The 19748-nt window shown below is 39.3% G+C and overlaps 1 protein-coding gene across 1 annotated transcript in view; it reads right to left on the bottom strand.

Annotated features, from left to right (window-relative positions):
• Window positions 1–19748, bottom strand: part of MAGI2 (membrane associated guanylate kinase, WW and PDZ domain containing 2) — a 765547-nt gene that overhangs the window by 3348 nt on the left and 742451 nt on the right. The window contains exon 21 of the mRNA XM_059815959.1: window positions 18456–18594. Coding sequence (XP_059671942.1) covers window positions 18456–18594 — 139 coding nt within the window. The remainder of the gene's footprint in view (window positions 1–18455; window positions 18595–19748) is intronic.

Here is a 19748-nt window from a genome sequence, read left to right as displayed (position 1 = left end):
TTTGGGCCCCTCACTACAAGAAGGACATTGAGGTGCTGGAGCGTGTCCAGAGAAGGGCGACGAAGCTGGTGAGGGGTCTGGAGCACAAGTCTTATGAGGAGCGGCTGAGGGAACTGGGGTTGTTCAGTCTGGAGAAAAGGAGGCTGAGGGGAGACCTTATCCCTCTCTAGAACTACCTGGAAGGGGGTTGCAGAGAGGTGGGTGTTGGTCTCTTCTCCCAAGTGACTAGTGATAGGACAAGAGGAATTGGCCTCAAGTTGTGCCAGGGGTGGTTCAGGCTGGATATTAGGAAAAATTTCTTTACTGAGAGAGTGGTGAAGCATTGGAACAGGCTGCCTGGGGAGGTGGTGGAGTCACCCTCACTGGAGGTGTTCAAGGAACATGTGGACGTGGCACTGCGGGACATGGTTTAATGGGCATGGTGGTGTTGGTTGATGGTTGGACTTGATCTTACAGGTCTTTTCCAACCTTAGTGATTCTGTGAACTGATTTATTAATGGACTGTCCCCCTGGAAAATTTTCATTTTTTTTCTCTTTTCTTTTTTGGAGTGGAGGGAAAAAACTGCCAAATGTTGCAATGAGAAATCATAGCGGGTTAGAACCTACTTCAACTAAAGTGAATGAATGTAGTTGTTACATGTAATGATATATAAATATAGATATCTATAAACTAGAACATGAAATATTATATGCATTACCAGATTTCTGCCTCTCCCCAAGAAAGCCCTAAGAAAAAGACAACTTGGCCAACTAGGCAAGAAGACTTGTAGGCACTGCTTAAAGGGAAGTTTGGCTGTGGGAGAGCCCCAGGTGGGCCACTGGCTGCAGTTTATTTAAAATACTGTGCCTGGCCTTCTTGCTGGAAAGGCACCTGTACAGGCTGTATTTCCAGTGGCAGGGGGAAAAAGCTGCCATGAAATAAAACTATCATTCTTATTCTGTGGCAATATCGTACTTGCAAGTAAGAACTTGACGAAATGACTTTCTATAAGGTTTGAGTACCAGCAATCTGAGACAGCCAAAACCTAACCTGCTTTTTCTTTCAAATGAAATGACATTTTGTAGAAAGTCATCCTCAGCTTTGGTAGACGTTAATGTCAACAAGCCATTGGTGCAATATGTCACTGGCTAGTGAGGAGAATACTGATGTGAGGATATTGTAACCGACTTTCCTCTAATGTTTGAACATTATGTGAAAATAGCAAAATTGCTAGAGTAGAGCAAAGTGCAGTAATGTAAGTAATTTGTTGCTCAAAAGAAAAGCCTTTTAAAGAGCTATGTTCAAGCCATAAGGGTTCATTTGGACTTGTTCAACCAGCACTAAAATGTTTTCTTATCCATGACAAATATAAACAGGAGAAAAATGCAAGATTTTGTTCTGTAGAGCAACTAAACTAATAATTTCTCTTTATGCTTATTCTGAGGTTATAGCTGCATTTTGGAGAGAGTTATTAATATTTCTGAAGAAATATTTTTTCTGGTTTTTTTTTTCTTTTTTTAAGCTTTATATAAAACCTGTGTGTTAAGTGTGAACATAACCTACTTTTACTCTCTGTTATTCCAAAATATTTCAAAACATTTTGCAAACATACTAAACCAGAGACAGAGCAATGATTTTACTTTTTTCTCCCTTCACCTCTGGGAGGAACTAAAGGCAGTATTTGCTTAACAGAGCATGAACTACTAATGCCCAAACAACTTACAAGCAGAGATGAAGGATCCTGCATTCAGCTGAAACTGCTGGAGAGATTTACGATGATGTAGTTTTAAATTTGTTTCTGTCTTTGTCACTATGGATATCATCCTTACTGTGGCAGAAATTGTTTTTCAGAGGTATACATCTCACTGAAGGCTGATAGATGCCTTCCTCCCTTCTTTGAAGGGAGAAAATCTCCCTTGACCTACTAATATAGACAAGATAAAGGAGCTGGGAGCAGCACTATAATCTGTCACTGTGATGGCATTTAATTTGGTGTAATTTAGTAGGTGTTTTCTGGGTGGCTTTTAGTTTCCACAAGCTACTGTCATGCAGGTTGGCAGCACTTCTCCATGGGATGTGTAAGAGTGACTCACCTACAACCTGTTTCGCATAACTCCCAGGCAAGGAGTAAATTGCTAACTGAGTAAGAGACACCACAGACACAAGATTTGAGTGTGTAGGAGGAGAAGTAGGAGATGAACACAGCCATTTTGGAGGATGAGTGACAAGGGGAAAACATCATCAGCAGAAGTTTTCTGTCTAAAGGCTTTTTTGTTTGAGGTAGAACTGCCATATACATGAATTGTTTGCTTTGCTACATCAGCTTACACATGTTCAATGGAGTGGAAATAAGGGTACTACTCTCATGTATCTACTTGCTCCTCTCTTAACTAAAGCCTAGTCTTCTACTTGGATCCCAGTGCTTGCTGATGGCTTACGTCTGAACCACTAGCAAAAGAAACCTAGCTTTAATGCTAATGGAGAAGAGAGGTCTGCCTGTCTTAATTTCTGAGCATTGCCTAGGTACTAAGACAGAGCAAAGAGCTCACCCTACTGATAAGTTTATTTAATTTCTCGTAATACTTAAGCTTTTTTTTTACTGGTTGTCCTTCTAAGATTCTATATCAAGTCTAGTCTTGCTATGCTTATCTGCTCTGCCAAGATCTCGGGTCAAGAGAGGTTAGACCTTGGATTTGTGACTAGGTTCTCCTTTTGCATCAAAATATTTTAAATAATTGCTCAGTAGTTTATAAAGAATATGAGATTTTTCATCAGATAAAATTAACCATAAAGTACTAATATTAATTTCTTTAATATTTAATAGTATTGTTAAGAATAAAACTATTCCATTTCATTACTTAAGTACAATAAAACCTCAATGCCTTTTTAATTTCCAAATTATGTGAATAATGAACAATATATTAAAACTTTGAATGCTTTCAGTAGGCTGAATAAAACATTTCCTGAAATGTCTAAGCAGCTGTTTTCCTATCTTCCCAGAATTATTTTCCTAGGGTATCAAAAAGCTTTCGATTAAATGAAAAATATGGTGCTTTATTTTTTTCCCTACTTTTTGTCCGAAATTATGTATTGCCAGAAGGTGGCAAACAGTTCTTACAGATGCTGCTAATAACGAAAATGGAACAAATTGTCCCCTGGTGAGTATCCACTAATGTTGGCAGTGTTACACCAGGAATGCATTTGGCTCTTTCTCATTATAGCTTGACATGTCTGTGATGTTCCTGATTGCATTGGTCTCCTGCAGCTTGTCTTTAACGCTCTCTAAGGAGGGCTATTTCAGAATGTTTAAAGAATCTTTAATCTTTCATCCTGGAGCTTCCACAACCCAGGCATACAGCACCCTTTGTCTCCTGAAATAAATGATTCTCTGAAGGTTTGATGGCAAGAAAAGCTCTTGGTACCTTCTGTCCAGCTGTCAGCCTCATGGAAACATGACATGATATGCCACCCTTTCCCCCAGCCTCTCCCGGAAAGTGAGTGGCAATGGGCTCTGCCCCCACCTTACAGGCTCCCCATACTTCTGGCTATAAACTTGCACTTCTTGTTAATTATTCAACAGTGCTATGCAAATGTTTTCTCATAAACGATACTTTGCTTGGCTCCCCTTCCACTGCTCTTATCCATGTTCAAAACCCCCAACACCAATAGCTCTGGAAATAAACATCATTGGATTTAGGTGCCTTCTGCTGTGATACGGTCCTTCGTTTGGTCAGCCGCCATGGGCACATCCTGGTGGGATAGCCTTTGCATTATTAGCACTGCCCTTACGCTTTTTTTTTAAACTATGACGGCAGTGTGCTATGGGTGCAAAATGTTGGTTCTATGCACAGAAATTACATACATGCTATGTACATTTACAAAAATAAATCCAGGTTATACTCAGTTATTTTGGCATATGAACTACTTTTCCTTTCCTACAGATGCAGTTAAGTGATCTGTTTGGTATTGTGAAGTCTTGTTCCTGACACAATAAAAAACTAATCTAATTTCTTGCTGCCTTAATGTAACCGCATTCATTATACTGCTCGCCTGTTTGTACTCAGTAATGTCATGGTGACTTTGAATGTTTATAGTAGCTTATAAATGTAACTTTGCTTAAGAGTGGAATTTTCCTGCTTTCTAGGAATTTGTGTTTTTTGGCTTTGCACACTTGTTTTTGCAAAGGTTGAGGATGGTTGGTCAGGGTAACCGGAGTGAGTTAACAAAGTCATGAAAGATTACAGGAAAACAAACATGCATCTGAGTCCCTGCACCTTTTACTTCTGAATTTTGTGCTTGGCGTTTTCAGAAAAGTAGAATGATTCCTCAAGAAAGACTGATGTTTGGAGTATGAAACAATGTCAGTCTCTCTGTCACCAAAGTCATTGTGCATTTTTATTTTCATCACTGGTCTACTACTACTGGGAGCTATCGGTGGCATGGCTTCTGCAGATGTCCACAAGAACTGAAGAGATGTGACTGTAAATGTAGGGTAAGTAAGTGAGGAATACTTTTATCTCCTATTAAACGTCAAATGTTTAATTTTACATCCAGAAAATTCAGTCATTGACCTGTTCCAACACCAGGAAGCACAGCTCTATTCCCTGCTTTGTTCAGTTCCCAGTGCCATTAATACTCTGATGCCCTACTTCTTTTCATGTTACTAATCATTACTGATGAGCAACAATTTAGTTCCTTTGGGTTCATTATATCCATCTTCCATTGTATACTTTACCTAGATATTGAATGGAAGATGCTCCAAATATTTTTACAGCAGAGATGGTGTTCATAGAGTCCTTGTAAGGGCTGTCTGATAAGACTTTGAATGATCTCAACTCAGGTAAAATTCGCTTTCATCACCATTTCTGTACTCTGCATGGAGGTTTGTTAGAAAAAGTGCTTTCATGTTCAGAGATCTAATTTGAGAATTACTGAAACACACTTCAGAAAGAGCAGATTGTTAGTTATGCCTAGAAGACCAAATCTGCAGAAGCTGAGGAGATGATACTGCTTGTTTTTGGAGCTAAGGGAACAGAGACAAAGGGAAAATTTAAACTTGGGGTAGAGAGGGCAAAACTGCATATTGTAAGGAAAAAATTTAAAAAACCCTTTAGAAAAATGCTGAATGTTTTCTTGAAACAAGGGAGTCACACACATTGATTTGTGTTGGCTTTAATGTGTAGAAAGCGCTATGGATGAAAGCACTTTTCAATTTTTTATGTAATGTATTCTTTAAAGATGGTTAACAAAGAAAATGGGAAGTGATTGATCTGCCTTGGAGAGTTCCTGTTCTTATTCTGCACTGTTTCTGGTCCTACACTATACCCAGTGTGTCCTCAGTAAATCCCGTGCCCTGAGTTAGTTGTTTAATTATTGCACTGCTTCACCAGTATTTTACTGTCCTAATCACTTGAGATAATAATTTAATTGCCTTACAGAGTCAGAGAGAGAGGTGTCTCAGAAGACCTCTGGAAATAGATGTCTGCTCTTCTGTTGAATGTGTACACAACCAATGCTGGGGAGCTCTCTGGGAAGCCCTTTTGGAGGCTGTGGATCAAAGCTGAGTGGATGGAAACAGAGATCTACACCCATTGCCCCACATCAGGCCCTTCTTAGCAAGCACGGGCCACTGCAAGTAAGTGGCCTGACACCTTTCGGGCTAATACAGGAGAAGATAACTAATGAATTCAGAAGCACTCAGAGTTTCTGCCCTGGGGAGCAGGTGGGCTGGATTGTCTCCAGGACTTGGATGATCTTGGGGTGCTGCTTTAGCCCTCTCCTGGTTACTCTAGCATTGTTCACCCCTTAAATATAAATCCCATCCATAAGCAATTCACTGCGATTTTGTAATAATGCCCAAGCTCTGCATCATTCGGCTCTTTCCAGCAACATCAGTCACACCTTACAACAGGACCGAGATAATTTTAACACTGCCCTTACAATAGCAAGAATAAAAAAGGATAATTTTTCTACACAGAAAAAACTACCTAAAGTGCAGAATGGGAAAGGAAAAAAATAATCAAGCCACACTTACAAACAGGTTATATTTCAGACCTGAAACAGGTAAATTAGTTTAGTAAATCGGTTTACTAATTTACTGTAATAGTCTTTTGGTTGTGAATCTTAAGGCCAGATGATTATGAGTACACAGTTTATCACTCATTCCAAGACTAATTTTAGCTTGTTCAATAGATATGGATCTAGTAAACAGACCTATACATTAAATATTTAAACCAATGATCATGATCACTAATCTGAGTGAACTTGGTAAATTTGATTTTTCCTTGAATCAAGTTAATGTATCTGCAATAAATGTTACAGGATTACTCCTGCAATAATCCATACTGTGAACAGCTGAAATGAAAAGCTGCAGCCTGTACAGTGCTTTTATCCTCCACGGCAAGCTCCTCACCGCTACGTCAGTGTTAAGTCTATGGGCAGCCTAAGTGCTAGCCTTGAGTGATGTTGCTCTAACTTGGCATTATCATTCACTAGGTCCTTCAGGCGGTTTGGTACCCTTTTTGAAGTGCTGAGCATCTCACATATCTATCAGATCAGAGCTAGTCAGGCAAAAGAACTTCATCCCTGCAGTAAAGAAGGTTTTATTTTTTCTGTGTGGTCAGGCAGTAGAGTAGAAGCTGCAGAAACCTCAGCAGTTCTCTTCGAGAGCCATGCTGGAAGTGGAAAATCTACATTGCAAGTTACTGTATAATTAAAAAAGATAATGACTTTAAAATTAGTTTTTATTAATAGAGTTAAGCCACATTAAGTCATAAAAGGTGTTCATAAATATGTTAATAGAATGTGTGGTATTAATGAAAAACATTCTGCAGAGACTGAATAATTTAAGAGTTGGATATTACACATTTAATTAAACTTAAATATTAAAATTATTAATTATCACAGCTAAAATGGGTGTTAACAGTAGGCATCACACCCTGTCTGGTCAATAAATAGCTGTCATTATTAAAGGTATGTAGATACTATATAAAATTTATATAATAAGTGAGGAATTCAGAGCATTTTGACTGTATATGAAATGCACCTGGAAAGTAGTGTCTGGCAGGTGCTGAGTGTTGGCAGTTCTCACTTAAGATCTCAGCAGGATCTTAAGCAAAACGATTAACTTAGTTTGAACGCATCCTTATTTACAAAGCTCATGAATAAGTATTCCTGTCCTGCTTAGGGTAGAAGCTGCAGAATTAGTTTAGCCTCTCTTTAGCAAACTCTTTTCAGCCTTGAGGCCGCTGGGCACTGAAGGTGCAGAGCTGGCCCTGGGACCATGCATGCTGTTGGGGCTATCGTGGTATATGATATCTTTTGGATGCTGAGCCAATTTTCTCTGAAAACCGTATAATGAGATGGAAGTGCACGAATAAATGAATGTCACATTGTAATATTCAGCTCCTAATGAGTAAACACAACCTGCATATTGTTAGAAAACCCAGATGTTTAAAATTCTGAGTTGCATATGTGTTGTGTAGCTCAACAAAATATAACATGCTCTATGGTCATGTTCATTAAGCATCAGTTGGAGAGTGACAGTTGCTTCATATTGTTGAAGTGAAAAAAAGGCATTTCTTTTTCTGAGGGGTTTTTCCCAAGCTAGGAGTAACAAGCTATAAGAAATCTGACAGAGGCCATGAGCTCTGCTAACCTCTCCCTGCGGTCGGGCCAAAAAGCATCAGCCAGGAATTGCACCATGGGATGGCGGAGCGAGAAGGGCAGAGGCAGGACCAGCTGCAAGTCCCTATATGGGCAAAGCTTGCTTTCTCCTCTCTAATGCTTGAATAACATTTTTTTATTTCACTCTCTATGTGACCATTTAGACCCACCAAATTTCAGATGCCAACGACTAGAGTCATAAGAGGCCCCGTCGGTTTAATTTAGTCCTGTGTATCATAGCACCAGGCCGTGGGCAAGGCTTGTCTGATACAGCTTGACTGCCTCTTGTACCTTTATACAACTTTTCGTACTTTCATGGCTGGGCTTTTGTCCCTAGAAGAGCTGATGGCTGTTTATGGATTCTTTTAAGCAAGGTAAAAAGCCAGACTTTTTATACCTGGATAACCACAGATCAATTAAAAAATCATGTAAATGAGTTCAAAGCCATTGTATCCGAAGTTCAGCTGATATTAGAGATGGAGTCTTTGTCAGGAGATACAAAGATAAAATGTTCTTGTTCCTGTCAAGCCAGAGGAGGACACACAATAGTTTCTGGATACTTCTAAGGAGTATGAAGTTTAACCCCTCCAAATCACTATTCACTTAAAAATATAGATGAGTGTCTTCGCTCTCCCTTGGGGAAATGCATGCCATTGCAGAAAACTGACCGTGCTGAAGAGATGTGAAATGGGTTTTAAATCCCTTGAAGTCTGGCCATTGAAGCAGTTATTGCACAACCTTCATGATGAGAATTATTGGGCCAGACCACAGAAATAGTGGTTTGTGCCTTCATACTGTCCCCTTTGATACGGAGCTCTGTGTAGTAAGGATACCATCACAGACGCTCAGGGAAGCTAACTCTGATTAAAAACCAGTTGGAGCGATGCAGTCTTGCTATTAACTGGGGGCCCTTTACAAATTTGCAAATGAGAGGAACTGCAAAATGAGCAGCAGGAGAGGGATTTTACGCTGCAACAGCGGAAGACTGGACTTCTGCAAATTGCAAGGACATAGTAAGTGTTACTGAATTCCCGTTTTTCCTATTTCTCTGGATTACATGAGGAGAGGAAAACCGGACGCTGTGGAGACAGAGGGATGTCTGCGTTCTTTCAGGCCCTGTATTTCGGGTGCTTATCTTCTAATATCGTCAACCGGATGGAAATACAGGAAGCCACCAAAAAAAAATCAGAAAAAGATTTGTGGGTGGGACTTTTCCCTTCTTTGGCTGGTAAATCTGCTTGCCAGTTTATGTGAACAAAACCAGGGATAATGTTTGTTCATCTGTTTTACTCACTGTAGCTTAGCTGTAATTATCTACACTTTACACCATATTAGTAAATCTACTCCAGAATATGATATTGTAATAATTAAGCCTTAGTAATAAGAGAACTTGCTCAACAGCCTTATTATTAAATCTTTGCTCAGATGTGGGGGGACACTGCCAATTTTGGCATGGATTATAATGCGTGTGGATTAGTAAGGTTCTGCTTTAATAATAATATTGAGTAATTGACTAGGAATTTTAATCTTTAAAGTGCTTTTCAAGCATTAAATAATTAATCTCCATAACAATCCCATGAGATAGGTAAGTAAATATTTCTACCCCTGTTATACAGACGGAGGAAGCGTGGGTTAGAGAATTCAGCTGGACTGGCCAAAGTCACTGGGAGCGTAATTGCCGAAGTAATGTTTAGGACTATGGAAAGGACTCAGTATTTTTGCATTTAAAAAGTAAGGAAAAGGTATCGCTTCCCTGAAAGTGCAAAAACATTGCCACAGAACATAAGATGTCTTCCCGTGTGTCCCTCTTTCTTTCAAAACTGTGTTTTCTATTTCTATATCAAGGGATACCTATGTAAAAGGTCTATGTATCTTTTAAAATAGAAATTTGCTGCAAGACAAAAATAACTATACACACCCACATATACATACACATACACTGTTATTTAACAGAAGGATGTTCTGCTTTCCTACCAGCTGCTACATATTTATTAAATACTAAAGACATATTTGTAAAACAAATTTTAATATTCAATTTTGTCCTTGAATAGTTTTTACCCATAGCAATAAAACAGCTAGAACCTTTGGGAGCCCATATTCAAATTCCCTGATGGTTTTAGACCAATGTTATTAACCAGTATATTGATTCATTTACTCAGTCCTTTTTTTTTTTTTTTTTAACACACCACAGGTTCCTGAAATTAAGGTGGTATTACTAGAAATAAGAAGGTGGTATTGGAAATGCAGCAGGAATATGAATGAATGTTTGCAGTTCCGCCAAGGTGGTCACAGAAGAAAAGGGCACTTTTCCAAAATGACTATTGATTTTTGCACTCACATCAGATGAATGATATATGGGATAGTTCAAGTTTCAAATAATACCCAACCTCAGCTCTAGAGATTTATAAAATGAGCATTAAAAAAAGGATGAATTGGATTATCTGATCACTGCTCTGAACAGGTAGGAGTATCTGGCTTAAATGTACAGGCCAAGATGCTTTAGACATTTATTAGGCAAACATAAAAGCTTCAGACATACTAACAGAGTTAAAGAACTAGAAGAATGCAGTTTGCAGCTCTCTGGAGATTTCTGAAGGCTTTAACTGTATTCAGACAATAAAAACACAGTAGAAGCTCCCAATTTTTCATCTATTTTTGCAAATATAAATGCAGTGGTGACTAGTAAGGGCTACCAAACCCATGGTGCAAGAAAGCACAGGCATGTATCACTTGATCTGGATGTGCTTTCTAAACCACCTTCTAGCACCTGCATCTCTCCTGTGCTATATCTAACTTCAAGTAAGCCTGCTGATTATTTCCAGAAGTGATTACTTATACAAAATAGAATAGTTCCTGTGGGAGACATACGGACTCATAACAGACTGCACTATGACGTTATAGTAGGGGCCTCTCCTAAGACACGCTAGAATGAGCAGTATATCTGTTCTGCATCAGGAAATGACTTATATCCTCAGTCTATGCTCTTATAAATAGGAACACAGCCACAATTTGGTTGGGAAAAGCCCCATTGCAAAACCATCTCTCTAGGAAAATCCTCCCCCTCAAAACTCTTTCATTAAAAACACCTGAAATTGGAACACTTTATAACATACATATCTTTATTTGACCTGATATTAGGTTTTTTACTAATCAAATATTTTGGGTTTGGTGTTGACCCCAAATAAATTGCTTTTGATTTTCTGGATATATTTTACTGGGAAAAAAATTCTGTCCTAACACTTCCTGCCAAATAAATAATCAGAACTATTCACCTCTGAGTCACTGTGCAAAACTAACTTTAGCTATATTTATAGAGGAATTACATTTCTACCTATTTCAGGAAAAAAGACTTATTTCCTGTGTCCATTATGCTATAGCAGGAAAAATAAAGATAATGCATAGAAAGCTATGGTTATGAATAGCTAACGTTTGTGGTGGAACGGCAGTTCACTGAACTTCCTATTCTTGACAGCTAAGACTTGTAAAATGGCCCTAATGCCAGCCTGAATTTTTTAACCTCATGATCTCTCTAAACTACTTTTAGTGAAGTGCCAAGGAGAACAAAACAGAAGTAGGGTGATAATGACGGCAAAAAATGGTGCAATTCAGATTTCTACACGGTGCAGAAACTTCTTTGCTGCTAGGAGGTCTCCAATGGTGACATACATACACACTTGAACAACATGGGTACAATTTTCAAATGGCCTCTGGATGTGCCCAGCTCTGTGCTAGCAAAGTATAGGGACATGTCTTAGCTCAAAAAATTCTTGTTTATACTCACAAATTGGAAATAAGCTTTAACTGGAAACACATGCAAGCAATCGATCAGATTACCCAGATCTGCATGCACAAGACTGATCCCTTAAGCACAGCTTAGTGCTTGGGTGCTGGGGGCAGGAATTCTGTGGGCATCACACTGGAGGAGCTGCTGGAAGCTCAAAGGCTAGGAGGACGGACACCTTTGGGTATGACTCCTTTTCTATTTCGACTCTGTCTACTTCAATAGTGTGAGACTGGCCTTATAATTTTAGCAAATATACCACATTGTGCAAAGTCTACAACAGACAGACAGAATGCATCTGAACACTTCTGCATTTTCTGTGATGACAGCAATCAATAATAAATAGGAAAAATAAGTTTTTCTCTTCCTTTGCTTTCCAGGTATCATGTCTGGGCCATGACTCTGTATTACAAATTTGATGTATCTGAACAATCTGTGCAGTTGAATCTGATTTATGAAGAAAATAGCTTGAAATCAAGTGCGAAGTACGATGTGTAAATTCAGCATAGTGACTGGGTTTAAAAAACAAGTATTGCCTTACAGCATGTTCCCAAAAGTCTTCAATTTTACATTAGTTATTTCTTCAAGAGGCTGCATATAAATATTGCTTGAGATCAGCATCTATCTTCTACCTTCATATTACTAATATTTTTGCAAGCCAGGTACCATAAGGAAGGGGAAAATTATGGCTTTGGTTCCCAAAAGCTTAAGATTTTCCACCTGAAAAGTCATATTCAGAGGATAAATTTTTGTCATGAGAAAAAGCAGGTATATAGCAGACCTATGGCTGTGTTTCTTGCACTAGCAGCAGTGTAACATGAAGCACCAGTTCTCTAGGATATTAAAAGGCATTTGTAAAATGCATAGTTGCTTTGATATCTAAGATAATCAATTATGAAAGAAAAGTCAAATACTGTAGAAACTACTAAGCAAGGCAGCGTGTAAGAAAAAGTTGGGAAAGACTCTATTACAGTTGTGAGAAACAAAAGCGTATTAGAGAAAGATAATATACATGCAGAGTTTACAAACCGTGTCTTTAGGGTGGCCCAATAAGTAGAAATATGGGGACCCATGCTTGTCACTTTTCATGCACATGGAGAGACTGGAAGGTACCATTCCTAAAGGAAGGGGAGGAACAGCCTAGGACCAATCATTAGAATTAACAGAACCAGTGACATACAGATATTGTACTACTGTTAGAGCAGAGAATTCTTAGTAAGTTTAGAATAACTGCGTAAAAAGCTTATATGTAACAGGAAAGAAGTATTTCTGTAAAGCCAAGACAAATAAGCATGCTGTAAGTCTAAATATTAGTGGATGGCTGAAACTACTGTGCATATATATTCAGGACATAGATTCACCTGGACTGTGGATGTGGAGTACATCTTAAGGTGCTTTTTGGAGCAGTCATAACAAATAAAAAACAAATAGTTTAATGCATTTCAGAACTGTGCCAATTTATTTGTATGGAAAAATCCTCGTATTGGTATCAACTCTGACATTTTTTGGTTTTGTTGGTGGGATAGTGCTGACACATGAGCTGAGAGTTTCTTCAAGACCCTTCAGAAATGACTTACTGTTAAATACCTTCTACCTTTTATCTGTGAACCAGCAATGGTTTTGTGTATACTGAAACATTACATTTTACATACGGAACTCTTCCCTTAAATAGCCAAAAATGAATCTAAACTCTAGTTCTGTAAAATCACCTGAATGTCATGAAGCCACGGGGTGAGTTTTGTACATAATTTAGCATCCTGTGAAACAATAGAGATTCCAGAAATGTGCAGTGCAACCCCAGGACATGTCTTTTAACAAAGGCAAACAAAGGGGAAGAGAGAGGGAAAGAGCCACTGTTGTGTACATCCATCAAGTGCCATCCAGCCCCGAGACACAGATCCCTTGTTCACCAAACCTCATTGATTGTGGTTCTCATGGCCATCATGTGCAGGGGCAGATCCATATTTCCGAGACAGGGCAATGGAAATGTTTTCCAAAATCTCAGTGTGATGGGCCGGAGTCTCTAAAATGTACAACTTTCTGCAGGACCTCTTAAGCAACTTAAAATTAAGTGAAAAACTACCAAGCTTGATAGAAAGTATGATTTTGAAGTCCCGCTGTGAAAGCGGGAAGGAAAACGAACTAGCGTTCTTCTAGATGTTCCTCATGGGTGAACTTCAGTGTTTCTGCTCCCTCTGCAGTGCAAGACAGAAAATATCTGGGGAAGGAGGTTGTGCCTTGCCGGAGGGATGGAGTCCACCTACAAGTGTGAATTGTACCTCAGCCTCCTCCACCTTTATGCCCTGTTTGCAATTTGATTGTAAGACTCATTGCTTTCAGATACTTCTAGGAACTTACATTTTAATGTAGCTTTGAGTAATGAAAGCTCCAGTTGGGAAATGCTAGGAGCAGTAAGCCAGAAGAAGCAGGCTGCCAGGACTGCTGGGACTGAGAATGAAACATCTCAGGCTTTCCTAGGGACCTTCTTCCATAGATATTTAGAGAAAACAGTGGTTGTTCTCAGAGAAAATTGTAGCTTCCTGGGGCTGATCTGTTGTTGGAATTAACTTGCCTCTTGCAGAGCTCATTGCTGGGTGGAGAAGTTGTGATTTCTTAGTTTTACTTAATCTTTAATTAATCTTTAATTTTGGGATTTTGTGAACAGTTTTCCCACGTTTTGCCTTTAGGGATGCCTCTACTGGCTTGGCTGCGTGATGTAGATGTCCTTCTGATGGTGCTTATACATCTATGGCTATGGCCTGAAAAAGATGAGCATCTGCAATTAGGCTCCCACAGTGTGAGCAGACAGATTTCTAGAAGTGCTGCGCACCCAGTAGCTCCTGCTGAAGTCAATAACCTCTTAGGTAGATGCATACACAGGGAATTAGGCAGCCATTGCAAGAAAAATCTAGGTCTGTTGTTTTATTCAAATTGTATTTAATGTTGGTCTGAGAAGTGCTCAGTGGAACAGTGATGAATGTGAGTTTTGTGTCCCGTGGCATGTATGAAACCTCACACTCCCTCCAGCCGGACTCCCCGGGCATTAAGTATGTTTCGGGATCAGGATTCCCAGCAGTGCTTCTAGTCTTTCTTGCACAGTAATATGATTTCTTACTATGACTTGTTTCTTTGGAGAGCATGGCTGGCAGACTATTTCCTATGAAACACGATGCTGATGTTCTTTGGATTTGGATGAGCTGTGATAATTCACCTTCAGTGGAAGCACAGTTCCTCTGGCTATCCTTATCCTCAGCAAACGTGTTCTGAGATGCTGGGTGATAAAACATCTGTTTTCTAAGCTTCTTTTGTTGCACCCTGCTGTGAAATCAGCTACCATTTTGGAGCATTAATCATATCTGTGCTCATTCCCATGTATTCTGATGGTACCGTGCACCCTACAAGGGGATTTCTTCCTCTGAAGTGCTCGGGGATATTTGGCATTTGTTTTCAAGCAAAATCAGCAGCTGGAGTTGAGGTAAATGATGCATTTTCAACCCACTTTATATCTTCCCCTAGGTTTGAATAGTGCTTCAGCTCAGCTAGAATTTTCTGAGATGTACTTGTAGGGACAGATTTCTAGGCAGCATAAGCTGACATAACTCATTCAGGAGATTTATATCCTCCCAGGAGCTTGTTCTTTGTTTCTTCACTGAGTGCTTTCTTCTTTTCAATATACATTCTTTTCTTTCACAGATCACTTTCTTACCGTTGATGATTTTTCCTTAAAACTGCTTTTACTGATGTCAATCACATCATCATTCAAACACTGAAATTTCTTGCACTTAAATATATACTGCCATATTTTGTACTAACAGAAACATGGCTCTGGAATTTAAAAAGCATTGATTATATTGCACAAGGAAAATCAAAAAGTTGAAGACTGAGAGACAATAATGTGATGGTTTTTTTTTTGGTTGGTTTAGGTTGTTCTAGTTAAGCTTTCTTCTTTTTAATGTTGTGAGTCTGAATGCCACTGCTGTTGAAAAGGTCTTTAAACACAGTCTTACCTCAACCGACTTCAGAAGTCCCTGACCATTTCGCTTGTCTGAGACTGAGAGAATATCCGGGAAAGGACCCTGGTACACTTGCTCTGATTTTATTTCTCCCTAGGCTTCTGCTGCACACCACTGTTGCAATCTAGATACCAGCTCAGTCCTCCAGCCTTGCATTTTTATACTCAATTAAGTCTTATTTACCACTGACAGTGTCCAGAGCTGGACCTTGATGAGAGTAAGAAATATTTCTGATATGTACTTGCTAAAAAAAAAAAAAAAAAAAAAGGCAGGTTGATTATTTCAGTAAAAGCTCCAATTAGTCTTGTTACATCTCAGCTGTGCAATTCTGTTGGGAAGAAGGTGGTACTACTAAATATTGACTAGTTTGTCTACTGTCCTCAGGACTACTTTGTCCTCGAGCTTACTGTCACAATCTTCTCTGCGTTCAGTTTTCCATTACGTGGAAAGGACAGTCTTTTCTGGGGGTCTCTGTCATTAATACTCTGACAGACGTTCTCTGCAGCACGGTGATTTACCTTTCAGATTCTGGCCTTTTCGAGACATGCCCTCTGGTTTCAATAATTTCTGTTTGTTAAGGTCTGTTTTTAAGTTCCTAAGCAGGCTGCCGTTGATTTTTATGTGTGCCTTCTGTTTGTTCTTAGAGTATTTCTCATTACTTTGGGAGATGACCTAGGGAGGATTTTAATATCTCAGTTATTTTCAACAGGCATCTTCTTATTTTGCTTCCATTCTGCCTGCAGACTGGATGCAGCACTAACATTTCTCTGCCCGTGTAATGCACATATTAAGAACTGCAGACATGCTGATGTTATCCTTTGCTGTGATACTTTCTGTAGGTTGTGTGTACATTACAAAGTAATACCTGAACAATTTTACTGGTTTTTCAGTGCAGTAGGACAAGATGGTTTTCAAGCACGTCTGCTTAGTTCTCCTCCCCTACGGAGCCGTAAGCTGAGGGTGCAGCTAGGAAAATGATCTGATTAAACAGCACTTCTTCGTAGCAACTTTTATAAAATAGTAAGCTGCATTTTTACACAACGAATGCTAAGCATTCCAAATGCCTTTCCAAATGGTGAGCATGGCCTGTGTGAGCACAGTCCTGTGAAGTCATCTTGTTTCTTTCTGTTAGCACTATATACTGTGCCTGGATTTGTTGTGGTTTATCTGTGTTTCCTACTCCGTGTTCTTCTGGGGAAGGGAAGGCTTGCGCACATTTACACCTTTCAGGGGATTTGTTTTCCCAAAATAATGCTGTTTACACTGAACTTTTTTAACTTCTATTTACATTTTCTTATGATTCTGGAATAAAGTAGAGATTTATGAGATTATACAAATATAGAAATTTATTTTGGATACCCCGTAAGCCTAGGTTTAAGGGCCATCGAGAACTGGGATCTTAAGAAAGTCAGATTTGGAATGGGTCTGAACTGTAATCGATTCTTTGCTCATAGCAACCTCCTGTGACCCTCCTTAGATTAAATTGTTTTCTGAGGAACCAGAGAACTGCTGGTATATGGTTCTGCTATTTGAGAAGGATTACTACCGCTATATCAGTCCTGGACATTTGTTTGTTCTTTCGTTAAAACTGATGCATCTCTCCCTACAAAAGAGTTTTCGAGGTGATCTGAATCTCTGTTGGAGGTTGCCTTGAAAGGACTATACACTGGTCAAAATTGATATTACATGTCTTAGTACCAATTTATTGTAATCCCTGAAAGCCATATTGGCTTTGTTCCTGCTCACCAAAAGTATAACTCACTAACTTTATCACCAGATGAGTGGGCTGCAGCCCATCCTTCCTGTCCTTATTCAGAAACTCTTGAAAGCTGGAAAAAATTCAACAAGCACTATCCCGACTACTTCCTCAGCCACAGAGTTGTCTCTAGTTTAGAGAAGAAAATGGTGCAATTACCATGTATACTGACAGCTGGCAAAACGCTGACTTTCAGTGGAGCTGATTTTAATGTCTCCAACAGAGGTAACGAATTTATGTTGGAAACAAAGACTGACCTGAACCTACACTTCAGCCTAAGTATTACCTTGAATTTTCACATGCTACTGCAATTTCTGATTCTAATGGGAAATGATGGTGGCACTTCAAAAGTAACATTAGAAAAGTTTAATAGAATTTTAGACCTCCCAGCATACGGAAGTCAAGGAATTTTCATTGAATAAAACCCCTTTCCTGTGAGATTTCAGGCCCAGCTCTGCACATCATAGAACTTATGTAAATATATGACATTGTCACACCGGTCTTTCGAGTAAGTCCTTACTTCAATTTAAAAAAAGAGCTTTTTTGACTTTGAATTACCTTTGGATAATTTATTTTTATTTCTTGTCATTTCAGTAGTGAAACAAGGGTTCTATATTGTCTAAATAACTCACACTTTTTGAAATACTCAAAAAGTCCCAGAAGTCCCCCTGAAACAAAATAGGAGAAGAATGCATTCTGCTTTCTCACGACAATGAACAAAGTCTCCTTTTTTTATTCAGAGTTGGCTTCTACTTGATCGTCTGTGTATATTGTCAGAGATAATATAATGGGTGAAGTTGTCAAAGAAAGAAGTACATTCTTGTTAATGCTTTGAGTTTAAACCCGAAAGACTGAATTGCATGGCAACAAGATCATCTGCAGTGGTTAAAAATGTGCAGAGAAGTACCAATAGAGGAAGAAAAGGACAGTTTATGGGCAAATCAGCAACTCCCAGCACACTCAGAGATGTCCCCTAAAGAGTTCAAAGTGCTTCCTCCAATGCACATCTCATAAGCCATTGCCTTTGTCAGGAGGGCAGCAGACGACAGTGATGTACACACATATACGGTCTTAAGCCAAAGAAGCACTTAAACATATGGATAAGTCCACCTGTTCTCAGGTAAGCACTTAAGCCCATACTTAATGTGCCCCAGGACATTACAATATATAAATATCTGCAGTTGTTACTTAAATCAAAAGCAATATAATTGATTTATATAGGTTCATGCACAATAGAAATATGTAAAGATGAAAACCCACCATATTCTGGGACCTGGCCTGTTCCACGTTTCAACAACAGTCGCACTCTCCTGCCACCAGACTTGATTAGCTCTATTGCTCTGGCATGTGTCATGTCCCTTGTGCTTTCTCCATTGATTTCAATTATTTGATCTCCTACCTGTCAAGTAAGAAGAATATTGAGTCAGGCAGAATTGCAGTAAAATAAGCGTTTCAGAAAGAGACATATTCAATGGATCACAGGTTACTTGTATAACAGACAGACACATCAAGGTACATTTGTTCCTGTCTGTCTGAGGGATATTACTGGCAGATTAAATAACCTCCGAAGTGGATTCTGAATGTGGTATATCAAATGCTGCTCGTCTTCTGCTGAAATCAGTGTAATGCATTTGTAACTTGCCTCATGTCTTCTACATATAAGACTTTTTTTTTTTAATTGCTTGATATGTTGGAATCACTGAAAACATTATCTGTGCTACACTTTAATTGTAGTGTTGTATGGGCCTGAGAAGAACTTTGCTGCATTTAACTTGCTGTTTTCATAGAGAAAAAAGAGAGGTTCAAAGCACAAATACAAAGATCCATCATTTGAATATCGAAATCTTGGTACCAAAGTTTCACACCAAATTAAGAGTTCTTATGAAGCAAGCTATTAAACAGAGAAAAGTTAGTGGTTATAGCACATATCACACAGATTTGCTGGAGTTCTTACAGGACCATGCTTTGAACTATTTATCCATGGAAGGTTTTTGCTTGGAGTAAGCACAGCCCCTGGCTGAGGCGTCCAGTTAGAGTGGCGGACTCCAGGGCTCTGATTACAGATTTCCGCAAATCATCTGCCAGCCGGCTTTTCAGTAAGAGTTAGCTTCATTATTATTTTTCTGCCTCTGTTTCTACAGCTGTAAAATGGGGCACTGATATCTGTGTCTCCCATCCACCCTGATCTTCCGCCCAGCTTTGCCTCCCACCGGGATGTTTCGGTTCTGCTCGTGGTCAAAAATTGGAACAGGCTGCCCAGGGAGGTGGTGGAGTCACCATCACTGGAGGTGTTCAAAAAAATGTGTAGATGTGGCATTGTGGGACATGGTTTAGTGGGCATGGTGGTGTTGGGTTGATGGTTGGACTTGATGATCTTACAGGTCTTTTCCAACCATAGTGATTCTGTGATTCTGTGATTCTCTCCATGAGAAGAGCCAGCTTTTGATGCTGGAAACCTTCTCAATGAATAGGGGAGGAATTGCTTTCTGCTGTGCCTAGTCGGCCCGGCAGACAGCACATGTAGTAAGCAGCAGCTGTACAGCTTGTTTGGTG

The sequence above is a fragment of the Gavia stellata genome, chromosome 4, assembly GCF_030936135.1.
Source record: "Gavia stellata isolate bGavSte3 chromosome 4, bGavSte3.hap2, whole genome shotgun sequence".
Lineage (NCBI taxonomy): Eukaryota > Metazoa > Chordata > Aves > Gaviiformes > Gaviidae > Gavia > Gavia stellata.
This window is presented reverse-complemented; position numbering and strand designations above follow the sequence as displayed.